Source organism: Hoplias malabaricus, chromosome 12 (genome assembly GCF_029633855.1).
Source record: "Hoplias malabaricus isolate fHopMal1 chromosome 12, fHopMal1.hap1, whole genome shotgun sequence".
NCBI lineage: Eukaryota > Metazoa > Chordata > Actinopteri > Characiformes > Erythrinidae > Hoplias > Hoplias malabaricus.
Window position 1 is genome coordinate 25,203,055 of NC_089811.1, and position 15,624 is coordinate 25,218,678.

The 15,624-nt window shown below is 41.8% G+C and overlaps 1 protein-coding gene across 1 annotated transcript in view; it reads left to right on the forward strand.

The window, feature by feature from the left end:
• lrp1bb (low density lipoprotein receptor-related protein 1Bb) overlaps positions 1-15,624 on the forward strand; it is a 471,212-nt gene that overhangs the window by 301,999 nt on the left and 153,589 nt on the right. Inside the window, exons 29-33 of the mRNA XM_066685917.1 lie at positions 5,181-5,312; positions 6,894-7,121; positions 7,709-7,883; positions 9,006-9,100; positions 9,574-9,723. Coding sequence (XP_066542014.1) covers positions 5,181-5,312; positions 6,894-7,121; positions 7,709-7,883; positions 9,006-9,100; positions 9,574-9,723 — 780 coding nt within the window. The remainder of the gene's footprint in view (positions 1-5,180; positions 5,313-6,893; positions 7,122-7,708; positions 7,884-9,005; positions 9,101-9,573; positions 9,724-15,624) is intronic.

Here is a 15,624-nt window from a genome sequence, read left to right on the forward strand (position 1 = left end):
CCCTGCACTGGAAATGCTACAGTGGAGGGATGCAGTTTGCTGGTGTAGCTGTAATACAACACTGGACTAAAGGTGCAGCCGGAGCAGTCTGTTGTTGTTCTTTCTACAGATGTGAAACAGATGTGAGCAGGTTCTTACAAAGTCAGCCCTTTTCTGTTTTTGTATTCTACCAAAGTGTCAGGGAAAGAGCTTTCTGTCCCTGGTCCATGAGCTTATTCTGTCCAAAGCCCACCATGGCGCTGAGAGGGCTGAGGAAGCAGGAAAGGGAGAAGAAACCACAGCTGAGCTTCTCTCTGTAAAGTCCATGACAGGGAACCACGTTGTGCTGCAGGAGGAAATATCCTGATCCTGGTTGAGGTTTGACTGAGGGAGATACACAGTGAATGAGTCCAGGGCTTGCGCTATGGGGTGAGGATATTCATTTGGAGCTGATTTCCTGCTGCTCATTCATTTCTCCTGCCAATCACAGATAGGCTTCAATGGGGGTGGTTTGAATAATTGAAAAAAGTAGCCATGCAGAGAACAAGCCAGCCCTAATGCGTGCTCTGGATGTGTTCCCCCTACTCTTCCTAAATTAATTTTAATTGTGTCGTGGTACTGTGTCAAGCAGGTTTTTTTTTCTTTTTTTTTCCCCCTCATTCCTGTTCTTCCTAGACAGTAAGGACAGCCTCAATTTATCTCCACAATACACACCGTGCCCTCTGTGACTTCATCCACTCCAGAATAAAGCAGCATAATGAATATAGGGGGAAAAAACGCTAGCCGTAATGAGCTGTTACCTAAGCTTCACACACTGGGAAAATAGTTGGTAATTGGACAAAGTAGATAACTTCCTTCAACAATAAGCACACAAGCAAATAATTTCTCTTCGAAAATGCAACCCAGATTTTATTGCCTGTTAACGTACATTTGTGCTGTAGTGACCCACTAAAGAGGCCACATCCTACATGCATTTTCCACGTAATCCGCTCAGGATGTTTGGATTTCTATATCAACAACAGCCGTGACTCATTTTTACATGATTCATTTTTCAACCTTGTTATTCCTTATTTTTCAACAGACTGTTTTTCCAGGTTTCTGTCACTACAATGCTTTTAAAATTGATTAGTACTCCTCACTGTCCATCCATACTTCACATCTCCTACAAAGTAACTTTACTGGAGGAAGAAAAACTCTTACATTTTAATGGAAGACAATAATGTTATTACTAAGTTCTTTTGGGTATAGACATCCTGACATGGTAGGGCATCTGACTCCAGATCAGGAGGCTGCATCTTTAAACCACTTTGAGGTCATATGCAGGTGTCACTGCCGCAAAAAAAAAAAAAAAAAAAAAAACTCTGGAATCTCTGGGTCCTCATTTCCATCCTCACCTTGGGTCTTGGTGAGTTTGGTATGTTCTCCCTGTGTCTGTGGGCACTTGATAACGCCTGGAAGAACTTACAATTTCCACCCACAGCCTAAAAGCAAAATTATTTACAGTTTTGTGTATGTGTTTTGGTAGGCTCTGGGCCAACTGTTACACTGATTTGAATAAAGTGGTTATAGAAGATGTGTGAAAGTAGTTTTGGATCATTTCTATTTGATTGTTCATATAAGAAATAATAATAAAGACAGTGAGGGCTGGAGATGAGAGGTTTTGGCCTGGCAGTCACAATGTGTTCACATGAGCTTTCCTGTATTGTGCTTCAGCCAAAAACAACCTGGACCGAACCATGACTTACAACTTCAGTCAGAGTTGGAGGGGGCCAACGTGCTGTTGGCTGAAGTGCAGATAGTTCATCATGACCTCATAAAAATGCTAATACCCCAAACTAACTATTTAACAGTGTTAAGAGATTATATCATTAACACTTACATTTTAGATTTCTCTAAGACTATATACTATGTGAATAACCTCTGCTGTGATTGGCTCGGCTGCCTTCTGTCCATGTTGAAGCACTACTTTAAGCTGTAGTGTGAATGGATAGCATTAATGTGCTGAATTGATGAGGGGTTTGTAAATGTATGTAAATGCATTTCTTTATATGATGCCAACAAAAAAAGAAAAAGAAAAAAATATACATTTATGTTATGGACTGGAGAATGGATGTTTTATTTTGGAACATTCTTTGCACCAAACCTCTAAAGCCACAGTCCATTCATTTTCTTACTTATTTTCTAGCTATGATCTGTACGTCCTGTGATGAATGTCCTCTGAAATGGCACAGGGAGAATGATGCAGGCTTTTGTCTTTTGACAGAGGTGGACAGGACTAAATATGACTCGCGGATGTCAGGTCTGCCTCATCATCAGAGTTAACGATACGTTTGTGTCACCTTGATAAAGATACTGCCTTCTAGTTCATTCAGCCTCGAAAGCTCTATTAGGACTGGAGGAGTTTATTGGGGGATGGTTGTTATGGAACATTTTATACATCGTAGTCATAAAACCCATGCATCTGGACTGTGTTAAAAGTACTACAGAAACATTCAGAATCATGCTGCAGTGGCTCCTGGATGCAGCATCCGTGCTCTCCTACTTCGCAGCCAGCTATGTTACCATGCTGATGCCACGGTCAATCATTCTGTAACACAGCTCAGAGCAGGCAACAGTGAGGGATTTATGGAGCTTTTAATTGTTATTAAACTGCATTACTATCTTGAAGATTAACATACAATTTTACATACTAAAAAAATTGTAAACTGTGAGGAAATGTTTTTCAGCTTTTGAGGATGTGTAAATGTTCAATAGCATTCATTAGGACTGAGACATTCCAAAAGGGCTTGATTCCCTGTGATATAATACTTTACTTTCTCTGCACTGCCATCTTTGTAACAAAAGCAGAGATACAGCAACATCTACATCTGCTGTTGAGTGAATGTTTGTAGCTATTTTTAAAGTGTGCCAGGTGTCCAGCTTTCAGTAAAGGGAAAATGGAATGGCTCCATGAATGTTGTTCAGCTCAACTAATCTCATTTGCATCAATTTCGTCTGCCCAAAAATGGCAGGAAAACCTTGGCAGTTCCAAGAGGCTGGGTTCAGATCCTTTGCCACTGTATCAGCAATCGGGTGACTGTTTTACCCCGATAAGTGCCGACAAATTGTGCTGCGTTGCCGAAGAAGCCAATAAGTACGGCTAATCCAATCTTAAAGAGCCCTGCGGGAGAGGCTGGCTATCACCGCTGTCTAAAATCCCAGTGCTGGCCGCTAACCGGCCAGCGAAATTGTGTTTGTGTTGAGTCCTGCTGTGCTGGCAGGGGAGATGAAAACCTCTGGAGGGCAGTGGGGGCATGAGATGGGGGAATGCTCACTGGGCTAATGGGGCTAGACTGCAGGCATCAACAGGCAGCTTGTAAATACATTATGTGTGGTGTGAAAACTGGGGGCAGGGCTTAGGAACTCCAGCGTGGGGTTGAAGGAAGAGGTGGGGGGTGCCAATCCTTCATGATAGATGGAGCGTGTCCCACCTTCGCAATTGTTCAAAGCACTTACACCCTTGGTCAGAATCCCAATTGGAAAACAATTTGAAACTCCAGGTTCACCTGAGGCAAAGCCAGCACTGACACCCACTCCGTATATCTTACTTTTGCTGTTAACGAAGACCAGCTCCGTCTGTTAACATGTCATCAAATCATTAGCACATTCCTGCTAAGAATGTGGCAGTACATTCAAATACGGTCTCCTTATTCACCCAAGTTAAGTGCACTGCCTGAGCTCATCCAGGCTTTCTCCAACAGTGAGATTCCCCCAGAAGACCAAACGAATGCATAATTAATTCACTGGGTCGCGAGTCTCCGATTTAGTCACTCTGAATTATTTGTTATTCTCACTTATGGTAAATAATTGCAAAAATATGCTGGCTGCATGTATGAAAATAGATGAGCAATGGAAGGAAATAATGGGCCCATTTTCAAAGCCCCCATTGGAGTAATTATTTACATGATTCAAACAGTTTTGGAGTTAATTACAGCTTGTACTGGAGCTCCAGGTTCAAGGAAGGGTTAAGCTTCTGGGGCTGGGAGTTGTGCAGTTATTTAGGACGTGGAAATGTCACCATTCCCGGGCACTTTTGTTTTTCTTTTCCACAAAGCTATATATGTGATTCTTAGCTGTAAACACCGGGCCGTTCCTAAAATAAAAAAGCTTAAGAATCATATCACGTCAGAGCAAATCGGATTAGCGGGCCATTTCCAAAAGCATCGCAGCCAAGTCTTGAACTCTTCAAGCTCGGCTATGAAAAATAAGAGGCTTGTCTGACGAAGAGAAGAGTTCAGATGCATCCTGAAGGAGGGGTTGATTTTTTATTGTGGTGGATATTTCAGAATTGATGCTTTGTCTCGGGGTTGTTATTGCTCAGTTAGAAATGAAATAATATAAAAAATACACCCTTATTAAGATCGCGTTGTTCTAGCACGGCCTCCATTTCAACAGCTCCCTGGTGTTCTTGGAAAATAGTGCTGACAAAGAGAGCTTTGCTGTCAAAAGTGAAAAGAGGTAGCAAGCTAATTTACTATTCTCCAATGACCTCTTAGCCATTATCATATGATCTGCCTGGTCAGCAAGAGTCCCTGATGAAGTGGAGCAGAAACGGGCCGCTCCTCTCATGGAGCGCATGGAAAAACACATCTGCCAGCCGTGTTTGAGGAGGGCTAAAGTTCTTTTAAACTGCTGTGTCACTGCCCTGGAAGGTTAGGAGAATACAGAGGGGGGGTTCACAGGTATAAAGTGGGTGGGTGGCTTTGTGAAGAGCACAGTAAAAGAGTAAGCACTTCAGTGCAGCTGCGGCCTTTGAGGTTCTGGACGAGGTCCTTTTCTCGCAGCACTCTCGCCGTCAGAATTACAGCTTTTCTGTATTCCGCTTTATCACAATTTCTGATGCTGCTGCACTGGAATGCGAGCAGGTTTGTGGTTCTCACCTTGACACATTGCACTGTTTCATGAAGAAAACTAATGCCTTTCATTTTAACTGTAACTGCCTTAAAACCTGTTTGGATTGTCTGCTCGTGCCTGTGTGTGATGGTAAGCTTTGAGCACAATTTGTTCAATTGATGTCAGCAAAGGTTAGCTCAGATTCCTTTAAAGATGGCTGCATTCTTGAACCAGGAGCCATTAGACGTTGTATTGATTTCTTTCTCTCTTTCTCTTGATGGGTTTTCTTTGGACTGGTCTGAATGCATGTCACTGCTGGTTTTTTCCAGGCTCCAACCCGTGTGAGGAGAACGGTGGGAGAGGACCCTGCTCACATCTGTGTCTCATCGATTACAATCGCACCGCCACTTGTTCTTGTCCCCATCTTATGAAGCTCTCCCCAAGCAATCGCTCCTGTGTGGGTGAGTCAAGCCCCCTGTAGCCCACCACAGGGGGCTAGTGCAAACACTACATATCATAGAGTAGAACAAGTGGGAATGGGGTGGTTTAATCTCTGCTTGTTATTGTACAAATGATCAAAATGTTGTGGTCTGTATTTGTTGTACACTTGTGCTGAAACTGTTTAAAAGGCAGTAAAAATAACTGCAGTTATACCATGACAATTTCTGATCCCACAATCTGATGCAAGCAATGTATAGTAGATACTTCAGCACAAACTGACAATGGCCATCGTTATGTAGATCTAAAAAGCTCAAGAAACTGCACAGGGACTGAAAAGTGATGGTGCAGTGGATCTGTTATTCACATTCACATTCTGATTTAAAAACAAAAGAAAACGGCAAGGAAAAAGAAAACAGGACAATGCTCCATCTAAGGCTATGTTCCATGCAAGTAAAGTCAAGGTTGTTGTTTTTTTTTTTTTTGTTTTTTTTTTTGGTGCCATATTCCAAAATACTCTTAAAGTGAAAAAGCTCTGTATCATTTACAAATGTATAATTTCACTATTCTCTGAACTTGTGGATTAACCATGGTTATCCTGGCACTCACCTGTTTAAAACAGAGAGCAGTAACGCAGCCTTGTTTCTCATTAAAACTGCTGCAAACACGGAGCTGGTTCCCTGGAGAGCACAAAGGTTAAAAAAACAGAACCAGTTCAAGACTAGAATTTGGTCAAAATGCCTAGACGGAATGTGTGAAGGAATGGAACTAATTTACCTTTCAGAATGTTGAAAAAGCAAACAAATCTTTATTTCTGTATTTTAATATTAAAACCGGCATAATCAAACTGTGGTGTGATCGCAATATTACACTAAACAGTCTTGCTGTTCAGTACTCATGCTGGTCTGTGGCATCATGCCTATGACTGCAGCACACATTATAGCACTCCCTATTACTTCTCAATTATATCACATTGATCTAAATTTATTGTAATAGATTGGGAACATAATATTTCCAGTGACATGACTAAGAGCCATACTCTTGTCCAGACATATCTAAACCCACCTTAAAATAACAAGTTTCTGTTTCTTTAAGATGCATCTTTTGTGAATGCAGACATGCTGCTGGTATATTCTCCCTCTCAGTAAAGCCAGAAATTAAATGGGACCCTGTGGAGCAGTTGCACATGAGTCTATAAGGTCACCATACCCAGTGACAACCGTTGTTTAGAGGGATTTAAAGGATGTGTTTCTTTGTAGTGAAATCTGTGAACCAGAAATAATTATTCAGCATTAGTACCTGACCTCAGTAATCTCATGGAAAGCCTTCACAGAAGAGTAGAAGCTGGCACTGATCCAACATTAGGACAAACTACCTCTTAATGTTCTTTGTTTCAGACTAAATGTAGAATTAGCAGGGGTCCACCAATGTTTTGCCACAGTACAGACCGCAAATGTCACTACCTACGTAGTTTTCCACAATTGGTAACAGATATATTAATGCATGTTTAGGCTTGTAGCGGATTTACAGTGACTCTTTATGCCCTGGAATGATGAGCTCATGCACTGATGGATTGTAATGTTCTGCTGTTGTCTTCACCTCAGCGCTGAAGAGGTTTCTACTGTATGTGCGGAGGTCAGAGATACGAGGAGTGGACATTGATAATCCCTACTTGAACATTATGACAGCTCTGACTGTCCCAGACATTGATGACGTGACGGTGGTGGATTACGATGCTCTGGAGGAGAGGATTTACTGGGCGGATGTGAAGACCCAGACAATAAAGCGAGCCTTCATTAACGGAACGAGTCTGGAGACGGTTATTTCTGGAGGTACGTCAGTATTTTCTGTCTGGGGTGAGCCTGATGATAAGTCTAAAGAAATAATCACATAAAAACTGCCACTTTATTTATGAATCCTTAAGATGTTTTGTTGCCTATAGTTGGAAATACTGTCCGATTCCAGGCTTGGAGTTAGAAATATAGTCTTGGGAGTTTCATATTTTTTGTGACACCTGGTTTAATACTGGTTTTCAGTTACTGAAATATAAAAGATTTATTGTAGTAGAAATGGGAAAAATATTTTTTGAAAGACAGGCCTTATTTGATGGGGGATTTTGAGAGGTTTCGTCCGGCTTGTTGTTCTTCTTCATTAATCTAGAAGGACAAATCAACAGTGAAGACATCTCTTTCAGAAAACATTGCAGGGATGTTCCTTTTCCTCACATAAGACTCTTTTTTGCACTACATTCATTAGGAAACTATCAAGTTAATTGCTGGTATGTGCAGCACAGCAGGTGTAGAGATAAACACGTTCCCGCAAGGCCCATAAGGATCCCTCCTAGAAGCACTCAGCGTTCACTCACTGGCCTTGCACTAATGTTGATGACATTATTAAGTGCCGTCTCTGGCATTTGCAGATATTCAGAATTGCCGTGGTCTAGCGATAGACTGGCTCTCGAGGAATATGTACTGGCTCAGTTCCGAGAATGAAGAGACACAGATCAATGTTGCTCGACTAGATGGATCCCTTAAAACCTCTGTCATCCACGGGATTGATAAACCAAAGTGTCTGGCGGTACATCCAGCCAAAGGGTAAGTACTCCAAATTGCAGTTTGATTTTAAGATGTCCAGAAGAAATATACTATAATATGTAATGACCTTTGGGTTTTGTGCCCTTGTCTGACATGTCGAGGAATGTTTGCAAGAACTGCTAAGAATCCAGCAGGAATGTATTACTAACACAGAGGAGCTGTGGGGTTTTTACGCTTATTGAAACTGATAATTTTAGGCATCCACAATGGAGCTGTCCATAGGTCCACTATATCCAGAGGCTTTTCTTTAAGGAATAAAAGCCAAATAATCCTAACACAATCATGTCCAAACCCAATATCACTGAACATGAACAACCAGGTTTAACAACATTAACCCAAACCCATCATGTTCCCAAAAGTAAAGAGGATATATTATGATAAACTCACTATTTCAGTGCTTGTCCACATTCATTTGGTGACCTGGTGCTCCTAGAAACCAACAACCACCCAGGCAGGATCAAGCGATAAAATGCCTTTTGGTTTTTGCTCTGCTTTTTACATCAAGTGTGGTCACATTAGCATTATGCCATACCCTCGTCACCCCCTCTCCAATCACAGTACCATGTGATTTTATTCACGTGAATAAAAGTGGAGCCAAACTGTTTAACTCAGACATGACCAGTGCAGAGACATGAGAAAACCAAGGTAAATTATAGCAGAGAAATGAGAGAACTGTGCAAACCTGGTGAAAAGGAGTGAAGAAGGAAGACAACAGAGTTAAAATAGAGCTTCAGTCTTGCCTCTGGTTGCTTCAAACTGTGTGTCTCATTATCATTTAAAGGAACAGCGGCTGAAACCAGTCATTCTGAACAAGGCTGTTTAGACAGGGGCGAACGGTGCTGTGTTGTTTGATCCTTGGAGGATTTTGACCAAAGCTGGTCACAGAATATGTCTCATTTAATGCTCATTTAATGGCTAGTGAAAATAAACACAGTGACATGTGTCATTAAATCACAGACAACAAAGTTGATAGTAATATAATGCTTTCCTCATACTGAGCAATGCTGATGTAACATCTATTTAAAATCTGGAAATACTTTTAAAGCTCTGTAAATAATCCAGCTCAAGTTTTCATGGCTGTCTTCACTGTTTTCACACATTTCACATTTGGTATAATTACAGGAAGATATACTGGACTGATGGGAACACCATAAACGTCGCCAACATGGACGGCAGCAACAGGAAAGTTCTTCACCAGAATCAAAGAGAGCCAGTGGGTAAGTCGGACAGTCCATAATCCACCGCAATGGAGATAATATTTTATTACCTCTCTGCTGAACTAATGGCCGTGAACACAAACTATATACAATAGTAACTGCTAATAAATCTTTTAGAGGCCTGTCTAGCTGCACTTCCAGTTTCAGTATCCTTCAATTGTCACAGTCGATATTTACACCCTGTCAAACACTCCCCATGTCTGCTTCTAAAATAGTCTTTGATGGAGTCGCCTTGTGGACGTGTGATTTAGTGGATGATGCAGAGGTCCCCAGAATTTTAAGCTGCAGATGGTTGCTTCAAGTCAGGACCACACAAATACTCACACACACAAACTCAGACACACACACAGTATAATTTTGAGATTATATACTCTCCCTTTCATGCAACCCCTGCCAACATCGCTGCCCATGATGTTGGAAGCAGATATGAGGCCCTACAAGGTTTTACACTAAATCTTCTATTTCCTCTTCAGGTCTCTCCATAGACTTTCCTGCCAGCAAGCTCTACTGGATCAGCTCGGCTAATGGCACCATCAACAGGTGTAATCTCGATGGCAGCGGCTTTGAGGTGATCGAGACCATGAAGAAGGACTTAACCAAAGCCACTGCACTGGCTGTCATGGGTAAGCGTAGCAGCTTTTACCTCCACAACACTGAGTTTAGGGCTAAGGGTTGCACTTAACCCTGCAGTGTTAGATGATTTCAGCAGTTCAGTTCTTTAGCTTATTGTATGGGCAGTGTGCTGTTTTTCATGAGAGTGTGGTTACTCCTCTGTCCTTGCTTTGATGTCAGAAAAAAACAGCTACTCACTATGAGTTAGACGTTGCCTGGATAGTGTGTGCAAGGCTTTACATTAATTTGATTTGGTTTTGGTCAGTAGAGTGTAGTTCGAACATTTTTGATGCTGATAAGGTTGTCGGTAACTTGATATTGATTCAAAACAAGGCCAGTGGCTTCGCTGGGAGAATCTAGAGAAGTATTAAAAGTCGTATTAAGTTTGTGCTTGGAGCAGCTTATGAAGTCCTTCCAACTCCACAAAATCTTGGACAGTGGGTAGGTGAAGATAGATGGGGATAGATGTTAGGGGATTTGTAGCCAAGTCTGCCACACATTTGCAGGACGAGGTTATAATTACAGCCCTTATCTGACTAATGAACTAGCAACGGCATTAATGGGATTTAGCCAATCAGAAGTGTAGATTTTATAAATAGCTTGCCTATTGGTTCAGATGCCAAGTCAGTCTATATAACAGTGGTGATTGCTCTAAGACTTCAAGGGAAGCTCAGCTTCCCCTAAAATGTAAAAGAATAAGTGATCAAATATATACTATTGTGTGTACATGTCATTGAATAAATATGCACTACAACGCGCTCAATTTTTGTTCAGAATCAGCTTCTTATCACTGGTAAAGACGTGGCTTTCCTCTCAATCATTCTCACAGTGCTTTAAACAGCGTCCACAGAATTCAATAGTGAAGCAGCAAAGTGGATAAATGGTGGGCTTTGTTCCGCCCATTGGATGCTCAGCGTCTCTGGTGGTCTATGGGGCAGTTGGCTGGCCTCGGCTGGCCCGGACGCTCAGCTTCTGCATGATGATTGGATAATCTGTCTGAAGCTGAATCCCTTTTTGATTGACAGTGAAATGAGCGAATCAGCGATCCTTTGGTGTAAAGATCCGTGGGAGCACAGGTGGCTTAGTGGTTAGCACATTTGCCTCCCAGTGCTGGGATCTTGGGTTGAAGTCCCATCTGGGTGGAGTTTCCATGTTCTCCCCCTGTCTGTGTGGGCTTTCTCCGGGGGCTCCGGTTTCCTCCCACAGTCCAAAAATATGATGTGTATTTGAATGAATGTCTGTATGTGTGAGTGAATGTGTGTGAGCCCAGATATGGATTGGGGCTCTATCCTGGGTTAAACCCTAGTGCCCGATGCAGTCCTCCAGGTGGACGGTCGTTCCTGGTCGAGAGTACGCTGTGCGCGTTTGGCTGCCGCTTCTCACCAGTGTGTGTGTGTGTGTGGATTGAGTGTTCTGAGCAGTGTGGATTGTAAAGCGTCCTTGGGTGTCTAGAAAGGCGCTATATAAGTGTAAACATACATACATACATACATACACAGGCGGACACACTTCACATGGGCCAAGGCCGTTTAAGCAGCCTAGCTCTGCTGGCCATTGAGAGGACACTAGTCAAGTCCCTGGAAAAGACGCCTTGTTGGTACGACAGGGTCAAAGATCATTTTCTTAAAAAGGAACGGAGGGTAGAATTTATGTATAAATAGACAGACACATTTTATGATGTAGGCCGAAATTGAGCTTCCCCTCTTTGAAACACCAGCATCCGCCACTGCTATATATGTATATTGCAATTTTGCATTTGAATAACATGCTATTTTTATGCTATTTCTTAGCAGTGTTAAACTATTTATCATCCAGTACAGAAACCCTGCTTATAATGACTTAACCTATAATTATGGGCCTCTAAGTGACAAAACAGCTGAAGCATTGGCCCTATCATCAGGAGACCACACGTTTGATCTCTTGTTAGGTCTCAACCACCCGAGGCTGGAAATCAAACAAAATTGACACCACTCTCTGGGTGGGTAACATGACCCTCCATCACCCACCAAAGGCACTAGCAATGCCTTTGCATGATAGATAATATAACTGGGCTGATAGCATCCTCCTGCAAATAATGATGCTAGTAGCTGTTTGAAAAGAGTGGTGGTTGGCTTTGTGTTTCTTGGAGTGAGCATGTGCTAGACGTACCGAGAAATAGCCAGTAGGAATTGTTAAGAAAAAAAACCCCAGATTAAAAAAAAACTGTTTTCTAAGTATCTTCTTGTAGTTGAAGAGATCTTACCCATAAACCCAGCAATGCTGAAAGAGCTAATTAAGAAATAATGATGAATTCATTATCAGAGTGGACTGCTTGTTTTGTCTCATGCTATACGCTTCCTATTGGCCATGTCCTTACCTTACACTACATGATATTGATCCATGCACTTCTATTCATTTCACTGTTTATTGAGTAGTGTGGGTGATGTCTCTAGTCTGTGGTTAGCAGCTGTGAGAATCCATTGATTACACCACACTGGAATAGTCACCGTATATAGGAGAAGTCTTTCATTCAAGTAGCATATGAAAATTAAGTACTAGGTAATTTTATATTACAAAGTATTTAATGTTTTCTTTTTTTCTTAATGGTCTATCTGGGAAATGAAGAAGCTTTCACATTTATGATAAAAGAAACAATTTCCAAAAAAAAAAAACCTTTTACTGTTTTGGACATATACATTTTCCTTTTCATAGCAACAATGTATTATTTAAACATAGAGCAATAAGCAAGTATAGATTTTGATTTGCTTGTTTATTTAATAATATATTGTGCAATGACTACATAAATAGTTTGACTGAACTGCTGTAAAGCGAAACATACATTGTCCTATTCACTAGTGTACTACTTTATTGGTCTAGAATAATGTAGATGTCAGGATCTCGCGGACTGGCGGACACACTTGCTAAAACACAGTGATTTGTATTAAACAGAAGGTAACAGATAGACAAACTAGGACATCATGACAGGAACCTTAGATAAAGAAAGATCTAGACAGAGAGACATGGACAGAAAGAGAGAACTGGACAAACAGGGAACTGGACAGAGAGAGAGCTAAACAGACAGAGAGAGCTACAGAGGCTAAACTAGAACACAGAATTAAACAGAGTAATACAAATAGACAAACCAAACAATTCACAAAGCACATGGAAGAAACAGACAGACCAGGGATGTGAATCAAATCAAGAAACAGTCAAGACAGATAAGCAAAAGTGGAATGTCCAACATGAGGAAGAGGGACAAGGGAACTTAAATACACCACACAGACAAGGTGCACCTGAAACAGATAACGAGGGGGCAGGGTTACAAATGACACTGATAAGGAGGAGGAACAAAGGCGGGACTAGTATGTATGTATGTATGTATCTTTACACTTATATAGCGCCTTTCTAGACACCCAAGGACGCTTTACAATCCACACTGCTCAGAACGCTCAATCCACACACACACTGGTGAGAAGCGGCAGCCAAACGCGCACAGCGTACTCTCAACCAGGAACAACCGTCCACCTGGAGGACTGCATCGGGCACTAGGGTTTAACTCAGGATAGAGCGCCAATCCATATCTGGGCTCACACATACAGACATTCATTCACACACCAGGACAGTTATTAGAGAAGCCAATTCACCTACCCTCCAGGTTTTTGGACTGTGGGAGGAAACCGGAGCCCCCGGAGGAAACCCACGCAGACACGGGGAGAACATGGAAACTCCACCCAGATGGGACTTGAACCCAAGATCCCAGCGCTGGGAGGCGAACGTGCTAACCACCAAGCCACCGTGCCGACTAGGGCGGAGACATGGACAATAACAAACAGAGCCATGTGCTAAGAGAGCACATGGCGGGGAAAACAGACACGACAGGACAAGGGCGTGACAGTAGACCAGCTACTTTGTATCATATGCGATTATATGTCAAACATTAACTGCTTGATGTTGCCGCTAATACTGCAGAGTTCTGTTTTTATGCCTTGGAATGCCTCCTATCCTGTTAAAAATGCTATGTCCAGAGTAAGATGCTATGCAAAATTTAAGATTAAAAACAAAATGCAATGATGTGCAAGTCACTTAAACTTAATATTTTATGGAAAATAATTTTAGCATTTAATTTTTTATCATAATAATAATAAATATTATTATTATGCGGCACGGTGGCACTCCAGGTGATTGTCTGTGAGGAGTTGGTGTGTTCTCCCCGTGTCCACGTGGGTTTCCTCCGGGTGCTCCGGTTTCCTCCCACAGTCCAAAAACACATGTTGGTAGGTGGATTGGCAACTCAAAAGTGTCCGTAGGTGTGAGTGTGTGAGTGAATGTGTGTGTGTGTGTGTCTGTGTTGCCCTGTGAAGGACTGGCGCCCCCTCCAGGGTGTATTCCCGCCTTGAATACACAGGAGCGTGGTTACCTCTGTGCTATATTCTTGCATGTTGCATAAATAAATGTAGTATTAGGGCTGGGTGGTGTATTGCTAAATTAAAATATATCGGGATAGAACAGAGCCGGATATGGGGTGAGGCTATATCGTTTATATCGATATTTGAAGTTTTTTAATTGCTCTAAGTCTAAATCTTGTACAGAGCCATTCTGTTCTCTCACTATGAGTCTGCTCTGCTCAGCTTGTCTGCTTCGCTCTGCAAACAGCACCGCCCCCACTCCGCCACAGTGGAGGCCAGTAACACAGAGCGTGAAAAGGAGTTAGTCTATAGAAAGAAGAACAACGGGTCGGTTATATGGAAATGGTTTGGATTTGACCGGTCAGATGAGGAGCAGAAACAGACTATCCGCAGGAAAAGGAGGTTGTATCAAAATGCACTAGTACTACCAGCCTGTTTCACCACATAAAACAGAAGCACAAACTTCTGTACAAAGCTGAAGTGCTGCTGCTACTGTTCTGAAGCATTCAGCTCCCAGTACAGTTCCGCTAAACCAGTTCAGACAGCATTTCAAGCTTCGATAACTATTGCTGTGCTTACGACAAGAAAACTATGAAGTGGCGTGGTATTACTAAAGTGGTAGTTTACCACGTAGCAAAGGGTGTTCTTCCTGTCTCAACAGTAGAGCAAAAAGGCTCCAAAAGGCTGATTAAAACTCTTGACCCATGATACCAACTGCCTAGTCACAATTTATTTGCATGAGAAGCGCTGCCTAACATGTACATTTACACCCACCCTTTACAACCGGATCGCAAGAGTAAAACTTTTTGCCTTGACGACAGATGTATGGCCAAGTGTGACTATCTGCTTTAATGAAGACTGGGAGGTTAAAAGTGTGTGTCTGCAGATGACCTTTTTCCCATTGAGGGAAACATTGAGGAAAAAAATCAACTAATGAAAAGCTGAATTAAAACACTAGGTTTTTTTTTTTTTTAAGTAACTCTACATAACTCTACTCCTTAGTAACTAGACACATTGATAAAAGATATTGTTAAATAAGTGAAGATCTTGCATGTGTATTAACATAAGGCTGCTCCACCAGTCATTTTGTATTTTAACTTACACATATTTTAGCACTTTATGATCTCAGACTTGATTTGGAATGTAGTAGACATTGTAACTTGGAGCAAGCCCCCTCTGCTCAACCAAGACATCCCCAAGACATATGATGCTGAGTTGCGTGAGAGGAGCAAAGTCCATTACGAGAAACAAATGAGATTTAACTGTCCCCTATTTACATGCTCCGCTGGAAGCAACATAACTCATCAAATGGAAAAGTAATTTTCGGCCTCAAAGTAAAGCACAACATACACTTTCTTACATTAAAAACTGGGGGAGGCTGAATATGATTGATTTTTCTCCAGATGGAGCAGGATAATGAAGACTAGCTGTCTGGGTAGACATCCGAGTGATGCTGAGCATCTGCTTTTTAATCACACTGTTCACATTAGGATGGGTTTAAGACTCAAATTATGATTCTTTCCACAG